At 43.9% G+C, this 11837-nt stretch overlaps 1 protein-coding gene across 1 annotated transcript; it reads left to right on the plus strand.

Moving 5' to 3' along the window:
- Positions 1-949: 949 nt before the first annotated feature.
- Positions 950-9930, plus strand: LOC135637223 (SUMO-conjugating enzyme SCE1). Its single transcript, XM_065149776.1, has 5 exons — positions 950-1104; positions 1203-1286; positions 9087-9239; positions 9336-9449; positions 9532-9930. Exons 1-5 carry the CDS (start codon positions 1036-1038, stop codon positions 9592-9594), a joined length of 483 nt encoding a protein of 160 aa, XP_065005848.1. The 5' UTR covers positions 950-1035; the 3' UTR covers positions 9595-9930.
- Positions 9931-11837: the final 1907 nt, after the last annotated feature.

The raw sequence follows: 11837 nt of genomic DNA on the forward strand, positions 1-11837 counted from the left end.
TTCTTCCTTTGTTTGTATATTCAAAATATTAGAGAACTTTGATTGGTTTTATTTTTATTTGGAAAAAGTTCATATATTATATTCTTCTATCCAAACATACCTTTTTTTTATTATATCTATAGACCAATATTGTAATAGATTTATTTTAACACGTTGTCTCGAGTGTTGTAATCTCTAATATATTTGATTGCAAACATCAATAATACCAATTGTGTCCATATAATAGATCCATATTCTTCATGTATAAATTCAACTAGTCAACAACAATCTTCAAATTCTGCTCTATCCCATTCCAAAATATCAATATTGATTGGATTTTGGTAACATGTGTCTTATTTCTTATTTTGCTTTTATTTTATATGTATTATATTTTTGCCAATCCCAAAATTATGATCCAAAAGTTTAAATTAGTGTTGGTGAGCTGCCTAATTCATTAGTATCTCTTTAATATCTATATTTAAATTAATAAACAGAGATATTTATTTTTATAACAAATATATAAGGAAAACAAAATTATTATGCATCAGAAAGCTTTAGTTGATTTGTTTTATCAAATAAAATAGTATGGAGAATTGAAAAGAAGAACAAGAAAGAGGCCAATGTGTTTATTGGAGGCCACAACTTGGTTTAAGTTTGATTGGGTTGGAGTTGCTGCCGAGCCCATCATAATTGGTGCCGATCAAGTCAAGTTGGATCACCGCCACCGTCTGATTCGATCCACGAATTAGATCAATAATAGAGTTAATCTGATTTAGTTATTTAGGCACTCATTTTCGGTCCAATTCAAATTGGATGTTTCTTTTCGTACCCATTTGTCCCGATATCAGTAGATAGGAAGTAATGTCATGTATTGATGGCTTGGATCATCCGGGTGGAGTTTTGGGTTCTTTCGTTGGGGGCCTCATTTTTTTATTTTTTTATTTTGATATCCTGCGTGCAGATAAATATTGGTCGAGGAAACAGGAAGAGGAAAGGGCAGCGGACGAGGTTGCTGTCTTCTTGAAGAGAGAGCGAGGAAGGGGGAGCGGAAGAAGGATGTCGGGAGGCATAGCTCGCGGCAGGCTAGCGGAGGAGCGGAAGTCCTGGCGCAAGAATCATCCCCATGTCTTCTACCGCTCCTCCCCTTTACTTTCCCTTGCTTCTTCGTTTCTTTTTTGGCTTTGGGATGATCCACTTCGTTTGATGTTAATTTTGGTCGATAGGGTTTTGTGGCGAAACCTGAGACGTTGCCCGACGGTTCCGTGAATCTCATGATTTGGCACTGCACCATCCCCGGTAAGCAAGGGGTAAGTCTCGCACGCGTGCCCTTCTTCCAAGGGGAAAACAAGGGGAATAAAGATTGGCATTGATCTAGTTTTCTTTGATATATGTCTTGTTGTTTCCTGCACAAAATTTAGCGATTTAAGTGTTACTAGATTCTTCTGGTATCTCATGTTAGGTTTGTGTTGATCTTTAGAACTTAGACCTGTGTTTAGGTGACTAAAGCATCCAGTAGAAAGGAAACGTGGATGCTTAAACTCGAATTTAGGACTGCCCTAATGGCGAGTAAAAGAGTTTTTGAGGATCAGCTACTCATTTAGCTTAAGCTGTTTCCAGGATGGAGTGTTGTAAATAAAATTAAATATTGAAAAAGGGTTATCGAGTTTGATGCTGCATTCACATATTTTGCAATATGTGTATGTGGTGTGCTGTATCTATTGTGCAACATCTGCATTTATTAGGTGCATTCGTACAATTGGACCTCAAAGTCTTAGAAGGACAATTTAGATTATACATATGTATGATTTGTATGCTGGAGTATGGTGACTCCCAATATGTATGAAGGAAATAAATTTGGACAAACTAGTAGTGGAAAATATCCGTGACCACAACATTTTTTTAGGAAATACTAATTTCTGAATTAATTTCATACTAATTATTTGATTGATAATTACTGGTGTAGGGATGATTACTGTTTTCTTGTCTTGTAGAAAAGTTAGATGGTGGAAATAAATTCCTTTGCTGTGGCCTTTCCTCGTTTTCATTTATCTTCATCTTTTTTATTTGAACTTCCTGATCCACCTTTGTGTTTCACCTTTGTGTTTCATCTCCAAGGACTAAGGGAGCTTTGCTCAAGCAAGTTAATGAATCTTTTGAAAGGATTAGTCATAAACAGTGAAAATTTTCAATAAACCCACCCCATGAATTATGACAACGTGAAGGATCTTTCTTTATGACCTTTGAACCAGTGATTTCAAAAGACGCTCGGGCGAGGTGAGGTGAGGCCTGAGCACCTCGCAAAACCCTTGGGCGTAGTACTTCAATGAAGCGTTGCTCGGGTGCTCGCTTGAGCCCAGGCACCGGGTGCCTCGGACGAGTGCTTGAGCCAAATTGATCGGGTGGTTTGATTGGACTTACAAGTTGGTTCAATCGAACCAACGAACTGTAACGGACAAACTTCTAAACAGGATGTTGGATGTAATGCTTATGTCTGTCCGTTGTCTTTTGGCATGTTCATGCCTTGTATAGCAGGTAGAGGGGCGGCCGAAGGCTTATAAGTCCCATTTTAGTTGGGTTGGTGGCCTCTTTAGGCTTGTAAATAAAGGTTGTGTCATGTGGACACGTTCGAGAGCTTCTCGGTCTGTAATGGACCATTTTACCCTTTGTTGTGCAACTATTCAGAGCTTGTAAAGTCTGTTTGTAATTTGCATTGTCTATGAAGTGTTTTTCGGACATGTTTGCTTGTGGATCCCGATTGAGGCATTCTTTTAACCCGTTCTCTCTTTTGTTGGTCCTAAGGGACAATGGGAGGCTTCGGGGAGGCTGACCTTTGCGGACGGACACGCGAGGGTGCCGCACGCCTTAGGCAAAACCAGCTAAGGTCGTGACAATATGGTATCAGAGCGGGACAAGCACTCATAGAAACACTTGACATGCAAACGTGGGGGACCTAGTGGGGCTGCATGGAGGGCAGTCAGCACACGCGCGACCGTTTGAGGGAAAACGGGCATGGAGATGTAGGGAAAAGAGTCGCTCAGAGGAGCGGGCATCTAACATTGGCATTTTGAGGAATAGCCAACCCTTCGCGCAAGAGGCACCACGAGAACAGGCAAGCTTGGAAGAATTCGGAGCGCACAAAGGTTGGGATGGCTGAGTTTGAGCTACGGCTCAACGTTGACAACTATACTTGATGGTGCTCTAGGCAAGCGAGGCGCTTGGCAAGAATGAGACCATCCAAGGTGGAATGAGTTGCTCAACGACCAAAAGAGTTATGCAAAGCTCACAGAGGTGAGGGGAATTGCTAACTCGAAGAATTTGGTACTCATGCATGGGCTTGTATGCGGACGATGGAATGTTCGTGGCCATCCCAAGGCGGCCGAGACTCGGCGCCATGGAGCATTGAAACTTTCTCTTCGGCAAGCGAAGGATACGTCCGGAGGAGGCTGAAATGTGCAACGAGTTCAGCATGTTGCTAGGCCTTGAGGGGTGCAGCGGTGGTTGTATTGACGTGGAGGCGCAATCTAGCAAGTGCGTCTGCAGGAGGCAGAACAATGCACAGTTTGTTCAGCAGATCGGAGTAGTCCAAGGGGATGGTGGTCTCCGAAACGAAGAGAGATGTTGCTCCAACGGGACAGTTATCCAGGAGGGATAAGTCTCGGCACTCCAGAGGGAGACTCATGTGAGACGGACTTCACATGTTGAGGAGGAGTACCTCACAAACAACAACTTCACGAAGTTCGATGGACCGAGCAAGCGGCGAGGAGTTGTCGCTTGATCTCGCTCGAGAGAATGCATTGGTGGATGCATTGCGAGATCAAGTGGGGGGAGCAACCTGAAGCAACTTAAATGAAGGCACACTTAGAGTCGATATGGAGATCGGACTCAAGGGAGGGCTGACCCGTGGAATGGAGGGCGCGAGGGCCACCATCGACTCAATGCAAAAACGAGGAGCGGAGCAACTTGGGTGTAACTTGGCGAAGTACCCAAGCCGCATGAAGGGAGCCAACAGAGAAGTTGGAACATGGAGCAGAAGCACAGTGCTTTCCTTAGACAGAGGTCAAAGACATGAACTCTTGCAGAGGCAAGGGTAGGATCATGTTGTTCCATGGGTCCTTCATTCTGACGGAGCGGACTCATCTTGCATGGTGCCAAAGACGAAGGGAGCTTCTGGGCACATGCACCTTATCTCGGAGGAGCATTTGATGGAGGAACTAAGGCGACTCAATTTGCGGAGGCGAAGTTGGGTTCAGAAGGCCTTAGCACGGGGCAAGAGGACGCAGAGGTGGGTACTCTTGAAGAATATGCCACAGGGTTGCCATTTGAGTTGCTGTGAAGGAAGCAGTGCGCAGCGGAGATTGTGCTGGTAGGGGCAGAGGCCCAGGATCCAGACAATGGTGCACAAACTACAGTGGAGTCGGTGGACTTCGGGAGCTACTAGGCGACGGACTGTCCTAGAGCGGTGCTTCATCTAGGTGTGACCCAAGAGTGGGTGGATGAAGGTCGATTGCCAAAGGAGCGAACAAATTCGAAGGTGGAAGGGACCCTGCGATGTATTGGCAGAGGCCACACATGGAGGGTTCACAATTCGAGTTTATTCCACAAGGATCAGAATGCAATAGAGATGTCACCAGGAGGCGACATGGTGCAGCGGATCGTGGTGGAACAGTTTGTGGCAATGCGACGCACACGACATTGTCCCGTGAGGGATGAGATCATATGGAGGTATGATCGGGAGCTACTGGAAGCTCCACTTCGGTGAACAACACAACGGCAAGAAGGGCTATGGATTCAAGGAGTGAAGGCCATGGTACCGCAGAGGCGGGTCTTCCGGGCGTGCATCGAATTTTGCATCGGATGAAAGCCTTGGTCATCAGCATATGGGGGCTGTGTTCCACCAAGGAAAAAGTTCGAATGCAAGTACCAGTGAGTTCCATGGGAGGGACTTGATCTTACAGAGGTATGATTGAAGCAGCTGGAGAGTTGGACTGCTCCAGAGCTCATATTCGCTTAAGGGAGCCCGACAAGTCAGAGGACAAGGTCGAGTAAGCGAACGTTGCTACCAAGGAAGCTAAGGAGAACAGAATCGGTGCAAACTCTACAACGTGATGGCAGAGGCCATGCATGGGAGTTGCAGTCTGTCTTTCCATCGACCAAACAGACTGCTTGGAGAACACAGAGGTGTTGAAGCAGGGGGTCGAAAGGGGCGAGGAAGCGACGACGAGTCCAGAGGGACTTAGCTACCCAAAATCAAGCATCAGTTAGAATGGAGGTGGACTCAGAGGAGTGCCACGGAGACATCTCTACTGATTGTGAAGAAAAGGGATACAGAGGCGAGGCGACGGATAGTAGGGCCATGGGCATGCCAGCGCCATGGTACCGCAGAGGCGGGACTTCCGTGCAAGTCATTGATCCCTTGCTCTCATGGAGAGAGAGCGCTTGGTCGTAAAAGGGGCCGAGGAGGTGGAGCATGCAGAGGCAATCTCCAAGTACCGAGACAAGGCTGAAGTACAATCCCAGAGGCGACCTCATCTATCAGAGAATTACTCCAAGTTGGGGTGAAAACTTCCTGCATTCCAGAAGTTCAATGGCATTGAGAAGGTGAATCACAGTAGCTAACTCAACGCAAGGAGTGCAAACACTTCAAGTGCTTCAGAAGTGTGAGCAAAGAGCAGGCGAAGGCTAGTAACCAGCTCGATGCGTGAAGTACAACCTCGAGGAGGCGGGCGAAGTCAAGTAACCTTTGCCTTCTCAATCCTTAAGAGAATGGGCGAAACCGAGTACCCCAGTTCTCTTATCTATCCAGCAGAGGAGCTCTGCACAAGTTCAAAGACCCTTCGAAGATAATGGAAGACAATAGTTGTCAAATCCTCACCAACGGTGATCAGTGCTACTGAGAGTAGATTGTCCGCTTCATTTCCCAACGAAATGCCAATCGAAAGCGGAAGTGATGCGAACCTACTTGGATGTGACAACTAACTGAAAGAAGAGTCAATGAGCAGATTTTGTGGAGGAAGGACCCAAAACTTCAGAAGTTTGCGAGGCGATGCTCGTTAAAGCTCCAACAAGCATCCACCCAGTTCAAGCAGCGTGTGGAAATTTTGAGAAACTGGCGCAGTAAGAATGGTCTTTTCCTTCATTTTGGTGGATCCGCAGGAATCAACGAGGATCAACACAACTCAGCCAACCCCCCACCAGAGTCAGAGTCATTGGTGAGTTGAAGCAACATGGCGGATCAAAGGTTCGACTACTCAGAAACAGCAGCGGAGAGCAGCTGGGAGCCAGGAGGCGCATTGCAGCTGGAGCAGAAGATTGAAGACTCAGCAAAGGCGAAGAGTTGCAGTGTTCACAAAGGCTTCGACGAGGACGTCGAAGGGATAAGTGGGGGAGAATGTAACGGACAAACTTCTAAACAGGATGTTGGATGTAATGCTTATGTCTGTCCGTTGTCTTTTGGCATGTTCATGCCTTGTATAGCAGGTAGAGGGGCGGCCGAAGGCTTATAAGTCCCATTTTAGTTGGGTTGGTGGCCTCTTTAGGCTTGTAAATAAAGGTTGTGTCATGTGGACACGTTCGAGAGCTTCTCGGTCTGTAATGGACCATTTTACCCTTTATTGTGCAACTATTCAGAGCTTGTAAAGTCTGTTTGTAATTTGCATTGTCTATGAAGTGTTTTTCGGACATGTTTGCTTGTGGATCCCGATTGAGGCATTCTTTTAACCCGTTCTCTCTTTTGTTGGTCCTAAGGGACAATGGGAGGCTTCGGGGAGGCTGACCTTTGCGGACGGACACGCGAGGGTGCCGCACGCCTTAGGCAAAACCAGCTAAGGTCGTGACAGAACGTAGTGACCTGACAGCCCCAACCCCCTCCCTCGCCCGACCTAGTGAACGAAAGCAAAGGTGAAAGTGAAACCCTACGTCCTCACCTTCGTTCGCTCCGTTGGCTGCCATCGGCAACGTTGTCCAATCTCGCCAGCTGTTGCAGCTTGTCTAAACCCTAAACCTTGTCCGCTGTTGGAGCTCTGTTCGTCATTGCACCTCTGTCCGCTTCAATCAGCAACCTCTTCCATCGCCTTCGTTTAGTTCGTTTGATGTTGCAGCTCTGTTCGCCGCCGTTGACAACATCATCTGCTGCCTTTGTCCACCACTGCAGCTTCATCTGTTCACAGCTGCAGTTTCGTCTGCCGCCCTCTCCTTCCCTCACCTTCCTCCACAGTTGTCGGTTACTCCTTTTCCCACCTTTCTTAGTTCCCTCTTTAGAACTATTTAGTAGAATAGATTTGAGTCGTGATGAGACTATATCAGTAATCAAATGGTATCAAAACTGGTATATTGCTATCTTTTTCTTCATGGCACCCTTGTGTATTGGCATGACAAGTGTTTTTTATCGAGATTGTTGGCATTCAATTGTAATCACGTCTCCATGGTGAAAGAGAAGGGAATGAGACTAAGGTCAGTCACCCACCTATCGGATCATCCTATTCCAACCTGGAGGAGAGAGAGAGAAAAGAATCAGAATTATTTAGCACCATATTGATTCACTCTTTAGAACTGTTTAGCATCATATTGATCTACTCTTTAGAACTGTTTAGCACTGTTGTAAACCTATTTAGCATAGGTCTCCATCAATAGACACCTATTTAGCATATTTTTGTTTAGCTGTATATTTTTTAAATTATAATATTCCGGAGCGTCTCGCTTTGGTTGGCTGGGTGCCTAGGCGAGCGCCCGGTGCCTTGAGCATTTTGAGACCTTGGAGCCTAACGCTTTTAAAAACACTACTATGAACAAGCCAAAATCAACCATATCCTGTTCCTAGTTGGAAAAATTAGATGAACTGAAGCGAAATGTATGATTTTTTTTATCGTTTAGGACTCTTATCGTAGTAGTGAAACATCTGAATCTTTATTAGCCTTGATCAGTTCTAAGCTAGTATTAAAGCTGAAGGTAACTTCATCTTGAAGCTAAATTCTGAAAGTGTGCCTGAGGACTGCTTGATGAGGTTGATATGGTAAAGAGAGGTAGAAAGTGGTTTCTTAAGTACATTATTGGCAATTATTACCAGGGTCTTTTTTTTGTGAATGCTACTCCAAAAGTACTAGATTGTTAGTTGATGTATTCTTGCTGTCCGAAGTTACAAAAATCACTGGTGAGGGCCACTGTTCACTAATAGAGGATCAAGATGGCAAATGAGTAATCTCGTGCTAGATTGATTGTTCAATAGAATAATATAATTAAAGCAGAAAAAGAGACATGATAATAGGAAATAAAGCGAGGAACTGACGTAAGAAAGGATAGTAATGGTTTTCAGCGTAAGTCTATATTTGATATCATCTATGTTAATCACATTTTTTATTCTCTAGAAATAAACCCTTGCAGTTATAGAGTTGAAATTTCATCTGAATAAGGATTGAACTTCAACTTTTTAGTTACAAAATGAAAGATAAAGCTGCAATAAATAAGCATTGCAGCCTTCCTTGAATTGTTTTATTCATTCAGGGGCCTTTGTACAACGAATAATTGAGAGAGAGATGTGGAAGATTATTTGGAAGGCTTCCAGCGTAAAGTCTTCACTTGAAATTGTACATTGTAACTGCAACCTCATGCTGAAGGAAAATCTTAGCAAGCTTTCTCTCATCCCATAATCAATCTTCTCATGTTGAAAGGTCCCTTTAGAAATAATTGTAAACAAGAGGTTGCAGCTCATGGAGGATTGCTAATTATGTGCTGAGTCTTTTTGACAGCTGATGAGATACATCTTTATTGACAAGCATGTATTCTTTTATTTGAGTTTTGGTACTCATTTTGACTCCTAATTCTGAAGATATGCTGCTAAATTTCTAATATCTATACAAATTAAACTTTCATGATCTATCTGGATAAACAAATGAAGTGCCCCACCTTGCCTCTTGGACATGGATTACTTCTTCATAACATGTACTGTGCTACTTGTATTTGTCACATATTGTATAAATACTATTAGGCATTCTGGTTTTATTTGTTGACAATCTGCAATCCTCATATTTGATCTCTAGTTTAACTTCTACAACTTTTCTGCAAATTTCTGAACTCAAATAAAATAAATGATGCCCCGTCACTAAATGTTGCAGACTGATTGGGAAGGTGGCTACTTCCCCCTTACTCTCCATTTCAGTGAAGACTACCCCAGCAAGCCTCCTAAATGCAAGTTTCCTCAAGGTTTCTTCCATCCAAATGTGTATCCTTCTGGAACTGTATGCCTGTCGATTCTCAATGAGGATAGTGTAAGCATATCATAAGCCAGTCAGTTTATTAGCTTTATGATCATATTGGTCTAGCTCGATTTATTTCTCATGGTAGTTAAATTCTGTACTGTCTAGGGATGGAGACCAGCCATTACTGTAAAACAAATTCTTGTGGGAATACAGGACTTGCTTGATCAGCCTAATCCCGCTGACCCTGCGCAGACTGATGGTTATCACCTCTTCATCCAGGTTTCCTTTTGAAACTTTTGATATCATTTTTGTTAAATTTTCATCTATGATGTATCATTCACAATGAGATTGGAATTTGCAGGATCCAGCGGAGTATAAAAGACGTGTTCGACAGCAGGCTAAACAGTACCCACCGCTGGTGTAGTGTCCATTTCATGTTCAGGTTTGACGTTTAAAATCCTCAAGACAGTCAGGACCTTATCTTTTAGGGTGGATCTGTGTGTGGTTGTGGACTTAAATTATCATCCGACTTGGTATGATATCAAGACATGACTTGCCCGATCAGCTTGATGGAAACTTTAGCTGTTGTGGTGCCCATGGCTATGCAAGCAACCTATCCTTACTGATATCTTTTGTCCGGTTCTTGTCTATCTTTGTTAGGTAAGTATATTAACTGATACGCTGTGAGATGGTTACAGTTCCTCAAGTACACTATTCGTCTATGTTGATCAATCATCAACATTTTTTTCTTCCTTGTATAGATTTGACGTGCAATTCTTTTTCTAAGTCACTTTATGTTATATAGTTTATGTGCACGATGCTGGGTGGCAGGATAACTAGCTCAGTGATAACTTGGAATTCTCTCCTTGAAAGAAATATAACTTGCAATTCTCACCGATGGATGGGGGCAGCAGGTATGAGATCGAAGCATGAATTTTCTACGTAGACTGGACAAGGGGATTGGATTTGGGTGTCTCTGTCACGCACTGCCTTGCATTCAATCACAGGCATGCACTCAATATTTATCAGTGGATGCAATAATTAAGTAGACGGAGTGGACAGTGAACATGAATGACGTGGACGTGTCAGATGGGATTCATTATTGAATCTTTGGTGATGGTCCCCAGAATAGTCAACACATCTCAATAGGCTGAGGTAAGATTTAGGTGGTCAGAGAATGCTCATCACAGATGGTTTTGGAGAGTAAATTTGCTGTCATCTGGGATGTTGGTAATTGACTTGTTATGTGTTACATCTACCTAAGAATAACCCCATCTGAAACAACCAGGGAAAGAATTTGCCACCGTGAGAAGTTCACATGGACATAGCAGAACCAAACAGAGTTGTCTTGGTTTGTTGCTTGGGTACTTGTTACTGTATATATATATATATATATATATATATATATATATATATATATATATATATATATATATATATATATATATATATATATATATATATATATATATATATATATATATATATGATGATGATGATGATGATGATTGGGTCCCAATTTCTGATCAATTAACCGATGCCACCTTCCGTCACGGGTAAAAAAGATGTTTTTGTGGATTTACAATCTCCTGCATCGGCTACCATCCAAACTGTATCCTTTCAGATCTTCTTTCCATATGTTGTATCAGGACAGGGAGGTTGGCCTTTGATTGGCCGAAACTAGAAAGGCTTTGGAAGCCGGAAATAATGACAATGAAAATAATGTAAAGAGGATCGGAGGACGTCTTGACGGTGAGCTCGGAAGAGGGACTTCCTACCTTACGTGGGAAAGAAAAGGGTCTCATGCATGTTATTCTTATTGTTTCTTATCGTTGGGTTTGTGGTTAGAAGAGTTCAATAGTAGGTATGTGGTTTCACCTAACAGGCACTAACAAGTCGAAGTTATTTCATTTGTTACTCGGATGAAAACAACTCATCGGAGGATGTGAAATAAATCAACTCTTACACATCTTTCCTAGTAAATCTACCAAATCTGAGCCCTACTCCTCGCGGGAGCCCAAATTTGTGCTGAGAAGGTGGGGGTAGCACAAGTGTCGTGTGTCACAAACATTCGTGGACCAGAAAAAAGAAGCACTTTGGGTGGGCCCCTTTTGCGGCGGACGGCGGTCTCACCCACGACCCAACGTTCCTTGTGGCTCCGTACACGTGGCACTTCCCACGTCCTCCCGACCTTGTTAAACAGATTATCATTTGTTGATTACGCGGTGACGGGCCACCCGTCACGCTCTTATCCCTTTGTCACTGGAGGAATAGATGGGCCCCGCCCGAGGCTCTCTCGTGGGCCCGCTTGAAGCTGCGGCGGTGAGGCCGTCGGTCGGTTCGTGTGTGCTTAGGCATCAGACTTCGAAATCGAGTCTTTTACCGTTTCGAGATCCAATTATCCGACGCACGGGTGTAGGTGGTATTTGCACGGGTAACTTCGTATGGGCTTACGTTTCGTGTTGAAAATTTGAAATCAGTGGGAACTGAGAGGGGAATGGAGATACATTGCACCTGTCGGTGAACCGACGCGATTCAAGCCTTTCCCACCGCTAACTGCCGGTTTCCGTTGCCTAGCCAATCACATTAGCCCTTTCCTGGCTGGTACGCGATACACGGGGCAAAGAGACGAGTACCCTTCGTCTATTTATTCTTTGGTGGTGGCGT

Source organism: Musa acuminata, chromosome BXJ3-4, assembly GCF_036884655.1.
Source record: "Musa acuminata AAA Group cultivar baxijiao chromosome BXJ3-4, Cavendish_Baxijiao_AAA, whole genome shotgun sequence".
Classification (NCBI taxonomy): domain Eukaryota; kingdom Viridiplantae; phylum Streptophyta; class Magnoliopsida; order Zingiberales; family Musaceae; genus Musa; species Musa acuminata.